Consider the following 17,728-nt stretch of genomic DNA (forward strand, 5'->3'; position numbering starts at 1 on the left):
GCTTTTACAGTCATGTGAAATCCATGAATTCATTTCAATTTACAGATGTCCTTGTATGAACTGTAACACAGTAAATTCTTAGAAATTTATACTTTTTTGACCGTTGGTGGAGCGACACAGCAGCTGCTGTTTGAAATACAGGCCACGATCATTTTCTCATCACATAAAGTTCAGCAAGTTGCATTACACTAAGCTCTCATAAGGCCATCCCACCAGGCAAGAAACCACAAACCGGACAATCCTTATTTGGTCGACACACGCGTCTTTATATCGTTAGACAGTGCGTTTGACAGATATAGCTGGCTGAGACAAGGAGACTGAATTATCAGAGGTGAATCGTCGCCGACCACACCATTCTAATATCGACAGCATTTATTTATCCGAGACGCGCGTCTGTTCAAAGGGATTTTTCTAAACAAAGAGAGAGTTGTTTTACTTTTGAGACCACCGCTGCTGTGTGCATCTAAATTCCGCATTCACCTAACTCTACCTCGACGGGGTTATTGTTTTTACACTGACCTGTTGGAATATACAATGTTGAAAATGGAAAGGCTAGTTTTTACCACATTGTGTTCTGCATTCTTTTTTACAAGCTGTGTTTCAGGTGAGTCAGAAACATCATGAACAATTAAAATATAGTCTACAATTCTAAACGCTGTACACTAGAACGATAGTATATAGATTAATCAAATGATGCTGATACTGCATTTAAAAGCCATTATGTCCTAATTATTCGTTGGCAATTTCTTGGAACCAGCCTGGTTTACAGTACAGGCAATGCACCCTGTGACCCTCTCATGAAAAGGCACACTGTACCTAATCATTTTTAGTTTCACTCATTGTCAATGTCTAACATTACATGTAGTTAACTGATCTTGCTCTTTTTGTAGGGGACTATCCCAAGGCACAGAACGTTTCTTGGTTGTCTATCAACTTCAAAACACTGCTTATGTGGGATCCTAAAACTTCAAACTATTCATACACCGTTGAATATTCTGTGTAAGTAAAGCATTTACATACTGATATTACTGGTTTTTGCATTTACAGGAAGACGGAACAACACACACACAGACACACAGAGACACACACACACACACACAGAGAGACACACACATAGACACACACACACACACACACACACACACACAGAGAGACACACACATAGACACACACACACACACTAGGCTATGTCTCCAGTAAATATTAAGAAGACCGTGCCTATATAACATTATCATGGTAAGTATGCACTAACCTATTCCCAGACTCGGTCTCTGACCTTGAAGAGTCGGGGTGATGTGTTGGAGGGCAGGAAAGATTTAGGAGAGCAGGAACAATGTGAGAAAAGATGTGAGGACTGATGTGATCAGACTACAATTTAGGTCCGCTAAAAGGATTTTCACGAATTGAAGCATCTTAACCTGGTGAATAGTTCAAGAAAAAAATAAGGAATACAAACGTTGTATTTATTTAAGTACAATTTGTGTGATATGTGGTGCAATGAGAAAAATATTATAATGCAAGTCAAATATTAAAATAAAATGTGTTACTTTTCTTATTGTTGAACTAAGATAAAAACCCAGACCCAATGAATTACCTAAATACAACAAAAAAACATGTTTGAAGATAATGATAATCCTTTGACTGAAACCTACCATTAGGTCTATTTCAGTTTTGGCCAGAACAGAGAGGGGAACGCTAACAGTATCAGAACGATGTTGTGACTGTATCATAAATATCTTCTTTATTTCAGAATCGGTCAGAACAGAAGGAAGAACCAACACTGTATCAGGACTATGGCGACAGAGTGTGACCTGTCCAACTCTCTGGTGGACCTGAAGGCCATATACTCCGCTGACGTCCTCTCAGAACCTCTACGTGGTGTGAACTCTGACCTCATAGAGTTCCCCCACACAACCTCGGAGAGGTTCACCCCCTACGAAGACAGTAAGTATTGCATCGCAGCCACCTACACTACATGTCATACCATTTATACTATTTTGTCCCTACGAAGACACTAAGTAACCCAACTACCACCTGTCTACAGTCATATCAATGCACATTTTCCACATGTACCCAGACAAGCACCCCATTCTTAAACCTTTGGTTGCGCTGGCATACCAGTGCATACTATATTTTCCACATGCGAAGTGGCTCCAAATGTGACAAGCAAGCATGTCAATCTCTACTGTTATTTCCCTTCCAGCGCTTATAGGCAGACCTAAGTTCAAGATCGAGGTGAGCAAAGACAAGAGGAAGATCACCCTGTATGTAGAAGACCCTCTCACAGCCCTGTTCAACGAGCAGAACCAACAGAAAACCATCCGGGATGTCTTCGCTGATGAGCTGCAGTACAAAGTCACCTTTGGGAAAGCAACAAGCACGGGCAAGGTAAGCTCAAAGGGGAGGGTAATAAAAGTGGCAGCCCTACACTAGATATTTACATTTCTTCAAAGAACTAGAGCCTGGGGCCGAACCAAGTGAGATAGAGGACATTCGTCAATTGTGTAAGCTACTTAAAGGAGCAAGTCAAGGAATATAATTAAATTAAATGCAGTGGATGATATAAGTTTTGCAAAGCTCACTTCTGATTATATTGCAAATCTCTCCCTCCCACTGAATCGGTCAGAACAGAAAGAGGTTAAAGAGGTTAAATCAACGTTGTTTCAGTGTAATTTGTCAACATATTGTGACATGGAATCTAGGTGGAAAATAAATTGTAATTGTTGTTTTAAGGGTAAAATATCAACCACAGGATTATGTCATCATGGTAACCAATTTTCAACATAGACAAACCTTGTATGAAATATGTTGAATTTGTACCTTTTTAAAACAATGGCAGATCTTCAACGTAATATCCACTATCAGAAAAAAATAACTATAAGCTTGGCAGCACCTCCTACTGGAGAATGTATCTATCCTTTCATCTCCTATCCAGGGTTTTACCCAAGCCCAGCCCTGCCAAGCTATGATATTTGTCACTGATTATAACCAATGTGCAATTGTGAGAATGAAATCTCCACTTAAAAACAAAATAGATTCACTGTTGATATATATATGTCATTCCGGCACAGCCAGAAGAGGACTGGCCACCCCTCATAGCCTGGTTCCTCTCTAGGTTTCTTCCTAGGTTTTGTCCTTTCTAGGGAGTTTTTCCTAGCCACCGTGCTTCTACACCTGCATTGCTTGCTGTTTGGGGTTTTAGGGTGGGTTTCTGTACAGCACTTTGATATATCAGCTGATGTAAGGCTATATAAATACATTTGATTTGATAAATACCTCTGTTTGAAATGAACTCCGCAAAGCGATTTGGCTACGCCTTGTCCCGCTGAGTCGTCCATTATTTCCAAGGTCATGTACAGAACGTCGGCGTTTAGCCCTTAGATATTGAATTGGGTTTGGTTGTCAACGCAACCAAATATCAATATTTGAAGATGTTCCATCTGCTAGGATAGTTCCATCTGTGCCACCGACTAAGTCTGGCTTTAATTCCAGTTTGTATACAAATGAGTAATTGATATGTTAGATTCACATCTCCATCTCAACCAAACATTTAAGTTAAAGAATAAGACTAAATAAAATCTTACTTTATTTAAAGTGCATTTAAAGTTTGATTTGATTTAGTCCATTTTTTTTAACTTAGATTTTGGTTTGAGATGACAACCAAACACAATTCAATATTAATTTTGAAATCCAATAACTAGATTATTAACTTGTGGACAAGTTAACGAATTATATGTTGGATTCACATCTCCAACTCAATCAAAAATATAAGTTTAAGAATGGGATTTAGCCAGTGGCTCAGATGGAAATATCCAAGCAGCAGAGACTTTAAATGTTAATATATGGTTGCATTGTCAACCAAACACAATTTAATATGACTTTTGTAATTCAGTACATAGCCCAAAGTTAAGGGTTCTCTTACAAACTAATGTAACATTCAACGGTAAAATGAGTAACAAATCCATGGTCACATTTTGAAGCTACCGTAACTATACATATCTTCTTATGTAGTTATATGAAGCATGCATGTTCAAGATGGCATGCATAGGTCATCGCAGGTCTGTGGAGATCTTCACAATTACTGTAATAATCTGCGTAGAATCAAACGGCATTGATTAATTGCACCATGTACTTTTAATGTAATCTCAACTGCAATCCAGGTCATTTGGTTCTGACCAAGCAAAGTGATAACACATTCATCTGTTGTATAAATAAACAAAATATTTGATATTGTATTCCCGTTGAACTTTGCTGTGCTTTTTAAATGGTTGAAAGCGTTGTGATAGACGTTTGGGTGACAACTAAACCAAAAATCAGACATTGTTTTTCTATTGGAATTTGGTTGTGCTTTTAGATGGTTGAAAGCATAGTGATAACACATTAGAAATTCAACTCACTTTTGGCCGTCTTTTTGAGTGGGTGAATATAGGTTTGAATGTCATTGATCAACCAAAATATTTTTATGAATATTTGATAGTTTTATGACATAATACAAGCTCTTCTTTATGTAATTCTCCCTCTAGAAAACGAAGATCTCTGCAAGCAGTGAGATAGAGTTAGACAGGAGGGATGTAGATCCCGGAGTGAGTTACTGCTTCAACGTGCAGGCCTACATCCCCTCCCGCAGCACAGACAAACAGCTGGGAGAGCTCAGTCAAAGACAGTGCTCACCGGGCGACGATAAGTCCATCTTTGAAGGTAAGGATACTAACAATGCCATGGTTGTGGTTTCAAGTCCCACAGGGATCACATACACATACAAAACACTGTACTGCTAGTGGCTTTGGATTAAAGCATCTGCTAAGTGGTAGAAAGTGCCTTGCAAAAGTATTTAGCCCCCTTGGCATTTTTCCTATTTTGTTGTATTACAACCTGTAATTTTAAATGGGTTTTTATTTGGATTTAATGTAATGGACATATACTAAATAATCAAAATTGGTGAAGTGAAATGAAAAAAAAAAAAACTTGTTTAAAAAAAATAGAAAAGTGGTGCGTGCATATGTATTCACCGCCTTTGCATTGGAGCCCCTAAATAAGGTCTGGTGCAACCAATTACCTCAGAAGTCACATAATTAGTTAGATTGCACACAGGTGGTCTTTATTTAAGTGTCACATGATCTCAGTATATATACACCTGTTCTTAAAGGCCCCAGAGTCTACAACACCACTAAGCAAGCGGCACTATGAAGACCAAGGAGCTCTCCAAACAGGTCAGGGACAAAGTTGTGGAGAAGTACAGATCAGGGTTGGGTTATAAAAAAATATCTGAAACTTTGAATATCCCACGGAGCACCATTAAATCCATTATTTAAAAAATGGAAAGAAAATGGCACCACAACAACCCGCCAAGAAAGGACCCCCCACCAAAACTCACGGACGAGGCAAGGAGGGCATTAATCAGAGAGGCATTAAAGATACCAAAGATAACCCTGAAGGAGCCGCAAAGATCCACAGCGGAGATAGGAGTATCTGTCCATAGGACACTTTAAGTCATAGCTCCACAGAGCTGGGCTTTAGGGAAGAGTGGCCAGAAAAAAATAAGCAAACCTGCTTGATGTTCGCCAAAATGCATGTGGGAGACTCCCCAAACATATGGAAGAAGGTACTCCGTTCAGATGAGACTAAAATTGAGCTTTTTGGCCATCAAGGAAAACGCTATGTCTGGCGCAAACCCAACACCTCTCATCACCCCGAGAACAGCATCCCTACAGTGAAGCATGGTGGTGGCAGCATCATGCTGTGGGAATGTTTTTCATCTGCAGGGACTGGGAAACTGGTCAGAATTGTAGGAATGATGGATGGTGCTAATTACAGGGAAATTCTTGAGGGAAACCTGTTTCAGTCTTCCAGAGATTTGAGACTGGGATGGAGGTTCACCTTCCAGCATGACCCAAAGCATACTGCTAAAGCAACATTCAAGTGGTTTAAAGGGAAACATTGAAATGTCTTGGAATGGCCTAGTCAAAGCCCAGACCTCAATCCAATTGAGAATCTGTGGCATGACTTAAAGATTGCTGTACACAAGCGGAATCCATCCAACTTGAAGGAGCTGGAGCAGTTTTGCCGGAAAAATCCCAGTGGCTAGATGTGCGAAGCTTATAGAGCCATACCCCAAGAGACTTGCAGCTGTAATTGCTTCAAAAGGTGGCTCTACAAAGTATTGACTTTGGGGGGGGTGAATAGTTCTGCGCTCTCAAGTTTTCAGTTTTTTTGACAAATTCTTGTTTGTTTCACAAAAATATTTTGCATCTTCAAAGTCGTAGGCATGTTGTGTAAATCAAATGATACAAATCCCCCCCAAAATCTATTTCAATTCCAGGTTGTAAGGCAACAAAGTAGGAAAAATGCCATGGGGGTGAATACTTTCGCAAGCCACTGTACGTATATATTATCGTGATAAGTAGTACTACTGAGGTTTACAGTAGCAGGGTTGGTGTCTTTTATTGTGCCGAGAGGCGTAGCAGTCGAAGGCACTGCATCTCAGGTCCTACCGTGTCACTACAGACACCCTGGTTCGATTCCAGGCTGTATCACAACCGGCCGTAATTGGGAGTCCCATAGGGCGGCAAATAATTGGCCCAGCGTCGTCCGGGTTTGGCCCGGTGTAGGCCGTCATTGTAAATAAGAATTTGTCCTTAACTGACTTGCCTAGTTAAATAAAGGTTACATTTAAAATGTATATATATATAATTTAAATACATTTCTGGCTCATGGGTCAGCCTTGATCTTTTTGACAAGTTGTGTACATTAAGGGAATTTGGCCCTGTTTTAATATATTCTGCAACTCGATAATTCATGTTGACCATTATATTTTTAAGGGAGTTCAGGAATGCATCTGTGGTACTGAGGATATCGAATCCTTAGCCACTTAGCTAATGCCAAGTCCTAGTATTACAAATGTAGAATCATTCATGATGAGAAGAGGGTTATAGGTGCTGATCATATCTCCTAGTGGGCCAATCAGGATGGGAATGCGAAGGATAAAATAAGAAAATGAACTACTAATGTTTAGACTGAATGTGAAATGCAACACTGGAAAAGTCCCTGTTTGTGTTTGCGTGTGAATCACCGTCTAGCCCAATAATGGTTCACAACCCTATTTCCTCTCCAGAGTATGGGATCGGTGTGATCGCTACGGTCATCCTACTTATCATTATGATCATAGTAGTGGCTATCGGAGTCACAGTGGTGTGCTGCAAACGCAGAAGGAATGCCAACAGAAGTGGAAAAGAGGGAGTCCCACTAAGAAGTGTGTAAAAAGGGAGTGCATCATTGACACACACTTGGGAATACAAGGTACAACTTAACTGGATTTACACTTTGAAAGGGAGTCTGCAGGGGCAGCCCCAGTTCAACATTCCACTGTCAAACACTGGAGTTCACCATTTTGTTTCTGTGAAACTGCACAGTGAATATGGTACACGTACTGTAGTGTATATTTTGTTTCCATACAATGCTGCAAATATCCTCCTTTTTGATTTTGTGACTGGTACTTCTACTGCTGTGATTATTAGCTTTTAGAAACACTACCAACTCTTATTTTATTGTGTTTTATATAGTTTTTAACTTGATATAATCTTTGGTAAAATATAACTTTATTTTGGGAGACTGCTGAGTACTAAATCATATGGGAAATTAAGATTAGTAGGATTATATATATAATTTTTTATTAAGATGCTTTATTTATTATGTGTAGCCATTCTGAAAGTAATCTTTGTATTTTAGGTTATTTTAAACATTTAGCGGATCAGTAGATACAGTAGCCTATATGTTGAAACTAAATTATTTTGCGTAAGTTTTGCCTTATAGATATTTAATATATTTATACTGAGTGTACAACACATTAGGAACAGCTGCTCTTTCCATAATATAGACTTACCAGGTGAATCCAGGTGACAGCTATGATCCCTTATTCATGTCACCTGTTAAATCCACTTCAATCAGTATAGATGAAGTGGAGGAGACAGATTAAATAATAGTTTTTAAGCCTTGAGACAATTGAGACATGGATTATGTATGTGTGCTATTCAGAGGGTGAATGGGCAAGACAAAAGATTTACTGTAATTGCCTTTGAACGGGGTATGTTAGTAGGTGCCCTGTGCACCGGTTTGAGTGCGTCAATAACTGCAATGCTGCTGGGTTTCTCACGCTCAACAGTTTCCCGTGTGTATCAAGAATGGTCCACCACTCAAAGGACATCCAGCCAACTTGAACTAACTGTGGGAAGTAGTGGAGTCAACATTGGCCGGCATCCCTATGGGACGCTCTCTCGACACCTTGTAGAGTTCATACTCCGAAGAATTGAGGTTGTACTGAGGGCAAAAGTGTTGCAACTCAATATTAGGAAGGTGTTCTTTATATTTTGTACACTCAGTGTATACCAAACAGTTAGATGATAAAACATGATGTAAAATAATCAAAGCAAAATTAAACACTTTTATAACTGTGGAGTCTGGTACTAATATGGTACTCTTGTTTGATTTTATTGGCATTTTCACAATAAAGTCTTATCATTAATTTGTGGTAATGTGTTTATCTTTGATATGAGACATTGTTGAATAGTGGGTGTATGTTATGTTAATGTGACTATGTCTGGTGAGAAAGATTACGCAACTTGAGCGTTATCGCAGCAGACATCAGTCTTGTGTAGTTCCTGCAAAAAGGTCTAACCAGCACCACCTACAGGTCACTCAACTGACAATTATTTCACACAATTTTGGGGGTGGGGATTTTCAAGAAAAATAGAACACATTCAAAACATAAAAATTCAGAGAAAATCATATTTAAAAAAAAATTGTTACAGTCCAAGACAATTATTAACAAAAAGGAAAGTAAAGAGTTAAGATTCATTGAACTAGAATGAGGAGATGTTTTCAGTTTTGTAAACTGCTTAAAGATACAGTATGCTCTTAGAAACAGTCAGCATATTAGGCCTGCAGTAAGTCAACAATGAACATCTCGTGATGCCGTTGCCTGTGTCAGACTTTGCGTTTTGCCAGTCCTGTTTGGTAAACACATTTCCCATCAGTCTGGATGTAGCTGACAGTCATATTGTTCTCTGTGACTTCAAAGTAAGCGAACCCACCGGATGTATGATTGACAGCGTTGGAGAACCGTTGCCATGAAGACGGGAAGCTGTTGATGTTATGAATGGAAATTTCTGTAAAAGCCCCGCTCCCGCTGACCACATAAGAACTCCCATCATCCTCTCTGATAAACTGGTAGGAGTATGGAAAGTCAGGTCAACATCAGTTGTTCAAATAAGTGACTGAAATGGTAACATTTGTCTATTCAAACTGTAACATTGAACCCATGTTATTGTATGTACGTATATGGTCATAACATGCATGATAACCCACCTGTATACTGTGGTCATGACCACTCAGATAGACTGTGACATCATACTTCTTCAGCAGTGGCCGTAGTCTATCCACAAGACACTTAGTGGGGCCGTGATCACCAATGGACCACACAGGATAATGACCAGCTACCACAATGAACTCTGACCTGGGAGAAAAAGATAGACACAATACTGTGTTAGCCGGCTGAGCTAAAGCCTAGCAATTCGCTTCGGGGAGCTAAAACAATTCTTTGTCTCAGGCAAGGTTACTCATAATGTAAGTCTGGCTTACTGAACCTTTTCTGTTACAGGAGTATCTAGTCCTCAAACGGTAACAGCTTGAGGAATGTATGTGTTGCGAAGGTCTCTTGATTAAAAGAGTGATGAGAGTGGAGGAGTGGAGTTTTGAGAGTGGAGGAGGCTAGTCAGTCAGGGATCTCTACAAACATGCTCTGAAATCTTCACATTCTTTTCCCGAGACTCAAACAACAACTTGTCAGATCGGAGACTTTTCTTTCCTCTGAACCGTGAAAAACATTGAATCCATCCACGTGTTATTTAAGTGTTAAGTTGTCTGCTGTTCTACCTCAGTGGTTTGACAGATGTAATTGAACAGTCTACTTAAGAGGCTGTGTTTGATCTGTTGTGTTTTAGGGCCAGTTTCTCAAATCTAGATTAAGCATAGTCCTGGACTGAAAAGCAGAGTCAAATCTCCATTCGGGTTCTCAGTCCAGGACTATGCTTAATCTAGATTCGAGAAACTGGCACTAAAACACAACAGGTCAAACACAGGATCTTAAGTACACACTATGCTTAATCTAGGTCCAGGAAACTGGACCATATGGACTTACTTGCTCTTTGCCAGTCTGGAGTTGATCCAGTCTAACTGCTTGGCAGCAGCCTCCGGGTCCTCTTCTCCTTTGGGCTGGGTCCCCTCATAGGTGTTCCCACATAGCACTACGGTGTCAACCATCAGGACAGTCACTGACACGTTACTCTGGGGAACCTTGAACTGGAGCTCATAGTACAACTCAGGGAACCTCCTGAGGTAACGAGGAGAGAAGAACACGGCCGTTATGGTTCTGTGTAGCTTAGTTGGTAAGCAACAAAAGGGTTGTGGGCATTTCCCACAGGGATCGCATACTAAAAGTGTATGCACAATTTGGATCAAAGCATCTGATAAGTTGAATATGAATATTGGGTCCCACTTTAAACTAATTACAACTAATAAAGTCTATATACACTGAGTATACAAAACATTAAGAACTCCTGCTCTTTCAGTGACAGACTGACCAGTTGAATCCAGGTGAAAGCTATGATCCCTTATTCATGTCACTTCAAATTGGTGTAGATGAAGGGGAGGAGACCGGTTAAATAATGATTTTCAAGCCTGGTGTCAATTGAGACATGGATTATATGTGTGCCATTCAGATGGTGAATGGGCAAGACAAAAAATTTGAGCCCCCTAGAGTCGATTAAATCCCCATTAAAACTCATCAGTTTAAGCTAGAGATATCAGTTTTTTTGCATTGGATGCGTCTCAATCGCACTTCCACATCAGCAGTGAAAGTGGCAGAGCTAGAGCGGTGTTTGTCCTACCATTAGACATCCCAAAAATCTTCACACGAAATTGTCTGTAGCTTCCGAACAGCCTACAAACTATTATGACCACTCTATGGAAAGGCGAGACTCTCACTCACGAACACGATGGTGTTCTCCATTTTGCTCTATGACCCCCACAAGTGTCATGGGACTCATCTGAAGTCGGTACCGTTGATGTGCCAACTTCTGTTTGAAGCGACCAAACCGTTTGGGCTACAAACTAATTTGACCCCACTGTGGAAACGGGACATTGTCACGAATATGATGGTGTTCACTGTTTTTCTCTAACACCTCCACTAGTGTCATGGGACTTGTCTGAAGGTAACCGGTAGAAAAAATTATGGTGTATGGAGGTAGTTTTGTGCCTACCCCCATAAAAGGGGTTAAATATGTGTACGAGTCAAACGTTTGGATGCACCTACTCATTCCAGGGTTTTTCTTTATTTTTTTTATTTTTTTCAACATTGAAGAGTGTTAAACAAATCAAAATATATGTTCATTTGAGAATCTTCAAAGTAGCCACCCTTTGCCTTGATGACAGCTTTGCACACTCTTGGCATTCTCTCGACCAGCTTCATGAGGTAGTCACCTGGAATGCATTTTAATCAACGGGTATGCCTTGTTTGTGTAATTTCTTTCCTTCTTAATGCAGGTGTCTTGTGACAAGTTAGGGGTGGTATACAGAAGATAGCCCTATTTGGTCCATATTATGGCAAGAACAGCTCAAATAAGCAAAGAGAAACGACAGTCCATCATTACTTTAAGACATGAAGGTCAGTCAATGCGGAACATTTCAAGAACTTTGAAAGTTTCTTCAAGTGCAGTCGCAAAAACCATCGAGCTATGATGAAACTGGCTCTCATGAGGACCGCCACAGGAAAGGAAGACCCAGAGTTACCACTGCTGCAGAGGATAAGTTCATTAGAGTTAACTACACGTCCGATTGCAGCCCAAATAAATGCTTCACAGAGTTCAAGTAACAGACACATCTCAACATCAACTGTTCAGAGGAGACTGCGTGAATCAGACATTCATGGTCAAATTGCTGCAAAGAAACCACTACTAAAGGACATCAATGAGAAGAAGAGCCTTGCTTTGGCCAAGAAACATGAGTAATAGACATTAGACCGGTGGAAATCTGTCCTTTGGTCTGATGAGTCCAAATTTGAGATTTTGGGTTCCAATCGCCATGTCTTTGTGAGACGCAGAGTAGGTGAACAGATGATCTCTGCATGTGTGGTTTCCACCGTGAAGCATGGAGGAATGATGGTGTGGAGGTGCTTTGCTGGTGACACTGTCTGTGATTTATTTAGAATTCAAGGCACACTTAACCAGCATTGGTACCACAGCATTCTGCAGCAATACCCCATCCCATCTGTTTTGCACTTAGTGGGACTATCATTTGTTTTTCAACAGGACAATGACCCAAAATACACCTCTAGACTGTGTAAGGACTATTTGACCAAGGAGAGTCATGGAATACTGCATCAGATGACCTGGCCTACACAATCGCCCAACCTTAATCCAATTGAAATGGTTTGGGATGAGTAGGACCAGAGTGAAGGAAAAGCAGCCAACAAATGCTCAGCATATGTTGGAACTCCTTCAAGACTGTTGGAAAAGCATTCCAGGTGAAGCTGGTTGAGAGAATGCCAAGAGTGCGCAAAGGGTGGCTAAATTGAAGAATCTAAAATATGTGTTGATCTGTTTAACACTTTTTTGTTACTACATGATTCCATATGTGTTATTTCATAGTTTTGATGTCTTCACTATTATTCTACTATGTCGAAAATAGTAAAAATAAAGAAAAACCCTTGAATGAGTAGGTGTGTCCAAACGTTTGTCCAATCAAATAGCTAAATGGTCCATAGTATGACCATCTTAAAACAATTCCTCACATCAGTCTAGAACCCCCTCCCAAAGTGGCTTTGAATGGGGTATGGTGATAGATGCCAGGTGCACTGGTTTGAATGTGTCAAGTTCAAGAACTGCAACGTTGCTGGGTTTTTCATGCTCAACAGTTTCCCGTGTGTATCAAAAAAGGTCCACCACCCAAAGGACATCCAGTCAACTTGACACAACTGTGGGAAAGCGTTAGAGTCAACATGGGCCAGCATCTCTGTGGAATGCTTTTGACCCCCTGTAGAGTCCATGCACCGACAAATTGAGGCTGTTCTGAGGGCAAAAGGGCATGCAACTCAATATTAGGAAGGTGTTCCTAATGTTTTGTACACTCAGTGTACAGTATATAGCATACAGTAATAATTCTTAAGCACTGCATAAAGGCTTCACAAATCCTCTGTAAGCTTATGTCTTATAAATATTTACAGTGCGAATTTGTCAATTCACCCTATAGTGGGATTGTTTATTTCACGCTTTATATACCATAAAATTATCTTATAGAGGATTTGTGAATCCTTTATGGATGCTATATAAAGCCTTAATAAGTTGTACTTTGAAAGTGGGACCAAATATTGTATTCAGGATGTGGTGAAAACAATCAAATCACACAGTTTATCTAGTGCACTGTTAAGATGCTCACCATCTCTCCGATCTGTTGGAGTAAGCAATCTGAGCAGACACATTTTTTAGATGGTCGTGGTTTCCCGCCACAAGGTACCATGGGACGTCAACGAGTGATGGTTGAGAGAAGACACGCTCGAAGGTGTGCTGCAGGAAGACAAATAATATTATTATAACCCAGGAAAATGACTGATGCAAATTCACAAACAAATCAATTTAAAAAAAGGAAAAAAATAAAAAAGAATGGTGGAAATGCTCATGTTTTTTGTTCCTATTTTCTATTATCAATTTGAACATAATTATGTTACATATCATCCTGTGTGCTGCAAAACTACTAATATGCCAATGCTCTGTAGAACTAGTTAATCTACAATATGCTACCACAAGAGGGCAGGCATTTGCTTCACTTCTTTATTTCTTTTCACAAGAAGATAATCACATCCATCAGCACACACTGGTTGAATCAACATTGTCTCCAATTGGCATCTGTGCCCAGTGGGATGGCTCTAGAAGAGTTCGTTGAGCGAAAGTGCCCTCTCCACTATCATCTTAATACAGCTGCATCTGTCAATCTGTGTTACGTCACTCTGTGTACTCAACAAACCACATTCCCTCTGTAACAAAGCTGGGTGGCTAGAAACACGGAACTACTGTGAATAGCTCATCGTAATATACCTACTACTGTGCATACCATTTTATTTTCCTGATTATATTGTCTGTACACACCACATATTTATATTCTCACTAATATATCTACCTTGATCGTTATTTCTTGTTTCGATTGTTAAATTATTCTGTATTTGTATTGTATTTGCGAGACATTCCACTGAACTGACGGAACTCAAACATCTCCCTGCACCTGACATAACACCTGCAAATAGACCAATACACTTTGATTTGATACTGTACACAACACCTATCTCAACACAGAATGGATCATAATATATTTAGCCTGCCCTTTGTAGTTAACAAAGTGTCGCACATTTTACAATATGATATTACCACTGTGTTTTGAGTGTATTGAAGTGTGAACTATGAACTGTGTTTTCGTGTGAACTGACCTTGAAGCGTGGGTCATCCACGTCCTTCACTCCGCCATAGTAGAAGTGGTCTCCCAGACTGAGGACAAAGTCCAGTCCCAGGGTCTGGGCCGCCCAGGACATCTCCTCAGCGATGGCCTCCTCATGAGGGGTGTAGTAAGGGAAGAGCGGGAGTCCTCCCCAGTCTCCCAGCCCAATGAACCGCAGCGATGCTAAAGGACAGGTATAACCAACACAGCAGACCAATCACACATCATTCTTCTGCTACTTTTTATTTCATACTATCTCATGTGCTTGAACCAAAAACAAAAACAAGTCTTTGGTACAATTACATTACAGTCTGATTTCAAAATGATAATAGAAAACAGCCACACGTACAGATAACAGTGATAGATAGAAAACTGTACCTTGATCCAGTGGTTGGCAGTGAGGCCAGAATGAATGTAAGCACACCAGTAGCAGCAGATACAACTTATCCATTATGCCAGGGTGGAGAGGAATAGACTTACTAACAAAGAAAACGAACAGTTGAGCAGTTGGTCAGTGTGTCACATGCTGTAACAGGAAGAAGACTTCTATTTGTTCTCTTTAGAACGTTTCATATAGAGGAAGCAGTATTGTGGTTTCAGAATAACTTCCTTTATTGAGCCATGTCAGAAGACAAGACAGAACAACAGATAGGCTAGCCGCTAGACAATCAATTTAAGTGATCAAATTAGCATATAATTGTATATTTGGAATGTAAATAAATTAGCTACATATAAGAATATTACAATTAGATGAAAACAAGATATTTAGTAAAAATATATGTATACACAATTTCACCTAAACTTATCACCTGGACATATTTACAGTCCAACTATAAAACTTCCCTTAGTCTGTCTCTTGATTTAATGATTAACATGGAAAGAAAGGTCAGGTCAAGTCACGTGTGTACTTGAGTTCTGTACTCTGTACCAGTGGATGTCAATGACCTTTCACCTATTACGCCAGAGGTGTAAAACGACAGGGCGTGTTCAAGTCTAAAGCTTAGGTACCTTTTTGTATGACTCTGCTGTCTGTGGCAAGGTTCAAATGGGAAAGTCATTGCTACATTACGTGCCTTTACGAAACACATCTATGAGCAACTCAAGTATCCTTATAAAACAAAGACATACTGTAAAATCACAGCACTTATCAAACTTAACTCTATGAAATAAAATATACAGCAAATTATTACTCTGTATGTGGAGTTCATTTAGAGGACGAGAGAACACACTTGTTTTCTGACGATATGTTTGAACTCTGACCAAGGTAACCTTTCACCCACATTCTCCAGAGAGGTATCAGCCTCTATCAGTGTTGACACGTTTCTGTCTCCTCCCATCAGGCGACCCCAGCACAGGCTTCAATCATACTACCTACCAAAGAAAATGCAATACGGTTGAAAAACTCTGTCTACCTGCCCTTCCCATTCCTCCTATTTACAGTCTAGATCCTCTATGGGCTTTGTAGGACATAAACCATAAGCCAACTAAACACCTCCATGTAACCCTGTGATAATATGACAGTCTAGTCCAGTCACAGTCTCTTTTTAATGAACCTTATGTTGATACAGTTATTGCAGGTCCATGCTCTTTTTAGTGTCAAGCCACAATATTATAGTCTCTCTCCCATATACAACCATGCGTTCTGCAGAAGCTGTTTATTTACATTTCAGTAAAAAAAATGAACTTTGTTACAGTATATTACACTGAAAAACAGAGGCGACTGTTGGGTAGTAGTCACTGCAGCAGCGAGGGGCCAAGAAATAAGGCTTCTGGGGTCTGCTGATCAAGTGCACCATCCTGATACAAGGAAGGGCAACACATTTCATACAATCTCACATTTCATACAATTCCACATAAATCAATAGTCAGTCATCAAGTGACAAGCCTACATACCGCTACACACAACCTGAGAATTACTGTAGTAATGGAAGTAGTGCCTCAGAGACATACGTCGTGTTCGAAGGGGATCGCCTGAGCGCTGCACAGATATCGACCACATAGTGAGTACTCATTTGGGATGAAAGATTTGTAATTCTGGCCAGAGCCTTACTCAGGCTGCTCCTCTGGAACACTTTGGTAGCATCCCAAATGGCACCGATCCACTAGATGGCACTGGACAAAAGTAGTGCACTATATATGGAAGAGGGGGCCATTTGGGACGAAGTCACTGAGAGGACGGGAGTCTCAAGCTTCAGGCTTCACTTCCTCTTTACTCTACAGTAGATCAGAGTTCCTCTCCTCCATAAGGAATAGCCTGGTCCTTGACAGTACCAACGGATCAGGAACTAGGCTAGGAAATCACATGGAACAATTTCACCCCCGTAGGGGAAAGCAGCAGCTTCATCTGTATATTATACAGTTGAAGTCAGTTATACAGTTGGCTGATTTCTTTTGATTTTCCCATGTCAAGAAAAGAGGCACTGAGTTTGAAGGAAGGCTTTGAAATACATCCACAGGTACACCTCCAATTGACTCAAATTATGTCAATTAGCTTATCGGAAGTTTCTAAAGCCATGACATCATTTTCTGGAATTTTCCAAGCTGTTTAAAGGCACAGTCAACTTAGTGTATGTAAACTTCTGACCCACGGTAATTGTGATACAGTGAATTATCAGTGAAATAATCTTTCTGTAAACAAATGTTGGAAAAATTACTTGTGTCATTCACAAAGTAGATGTCCTAACCGACTTGCTAAAACTATAGTTTGTTAACAAAACATTTGTGGAGTGGTTGAAAAATGAGTTTTAATGACTCCAACCTAAGTGTATGTAAACTTCCGACTTCAACTGTATTTGGTTAAGGTGTATGTAAACTTCAACTGTACATATACCTTGGTAGATATTGCTTTTAGCAAAAGGCAAGATATTGATTATACTCTTGCGTTCCCTCAGTTACTTGCCTACAGGATCACTAAGCCCATCACCTAGTACAGTTATCAGTATGAGCTAACTCATATTCATTCTTATGAAACATGATTCAGTTTGCAGGTGTATAATGCAAACATAATTAATCTAGGCCAACTTGCACCATAAATTACTAGTCATAGTTTTTTTTTCAACCTTTATTTAACTAGGCAAGTCAGTTAAGAACAAAATCTTATTTACAATGACGGCCTACCAAAAGGCAAAAGGCCTCCTGCGGTTACGGGGGCTGGGATTAAAAATAATACTCAATTAAAAAAATATAGGACAAA

The 17,728-nt window shown here is 39.9% G+C and overlaps 2 protein-coding genes across 2 annotated transcripts; one reads left to right on the forward strand and one right to left on the reverse strand.

Moving 5' to 3' along the window:
- The first annotated feature begins 175 nt into the window (after window positions 1-175).
- On the forward strand, window positions 176-8,518 carry f3a (coagulation factor IIIa). The gene is made up of 6 exons (XM_055881424.1): window positions 176-604; window positions 891-999; window positions 1,751-1,944; window positions 2,204-2,388; window positions 4,524-4,698; window positions 7,112-8,518. Exons 1-6 carry the CDS (start codon window positions 535-537, stop codon window positions 7,255-7,257), a joined length of 879 nt encoding a protein of 292 aa, XP_055737399.1. The 5' UTR covers window positions 176-534; the 3' UTR covers window positions 7,258-8,518.
- Window positions 8,453-15,387, reverse strand: LOC129822905 (tartrate-resistant acid phosphatase type 5-like). The gene is made up of 7 exons (XM_055881422.1): window positions 15,345-15,387; window positions 14,914-15,014; window positions 14,528-14,718; window positions 13,486-13,613; window positions 10,193-10,384; window positions 9,361-9,508; window positions 8,453-9,219 (listed from the first exon to the last, which is right to left on the reverse strand). Exons 1-7 carry the CDS (start codon window positions 15,350-15,352, stop codon window positions 8,980-8,982), a joined length of 1,008 nt encoding a protein of 335 aa, XP_055737397.1. The 5' UTR covers window positions 15,353-15,387; the 3' UTR covers window positions 8,453-8,979.
- Between the last annotated feature and the right edge of the window lie 2,341 nt (window positions 15,388-17,728).

The sequence above is a fragment of the Salvelinus fontinalis genome, chromosome 25 (assembly GCF_029448725.1).
Source record: "Salvelinus fontinalis isolate EN_2023a chromosome 25, ASM2944872v1, whole genome shotgun sequence".
Lineage (NCBI taxonomy): Eukaryota > Metazoa > Chordata > Actinopteri > Salmoniformes > Salmonidae > Salvelinus > Salvelinus fontinalis.

Bases quoted from the DNA above. Each gene is read 5' to 3' on its own strand.
- f3a (XM_055881424.1), top strand. From the start codon at position 535: ATGTTGAAAATGGAAAGGCTAGTTTTTACCACATTGTGTTCTGCATTC. The intron at 1,945-2,203 runs GTAAGTATTGCA...TTTCCCTTCCAG, and splicing joins GTTCACCCCCTACGAAGACA to CGCTTATAGGCAGACCTAAG. The intron at 2,389-4,523 runs GTAAGCTCAAAG...TTCTCCCTCTAG, and splicing joins AAGCAACAAGCACGGGCAAG to AAAACGAAGATCTCTGCAAG.
- LOC129822905 (XM_055881422.1), bottom strand. The intron at 13,614-14,527 runs GTCAGTTCACAC...GTCTTCCTGCAG, and splicing joins TGGATGACCCACGCTTCAAG to CACACCTTCGAGCGTGTCTT. The intron at 9,509-10,192 runs GTAAGTCCATAT...TTTTTCTCCCAG, and splicing joins TCCAGACTGGCAAAGAGCAA to GTCAGAGTTCATTGTGGTAG.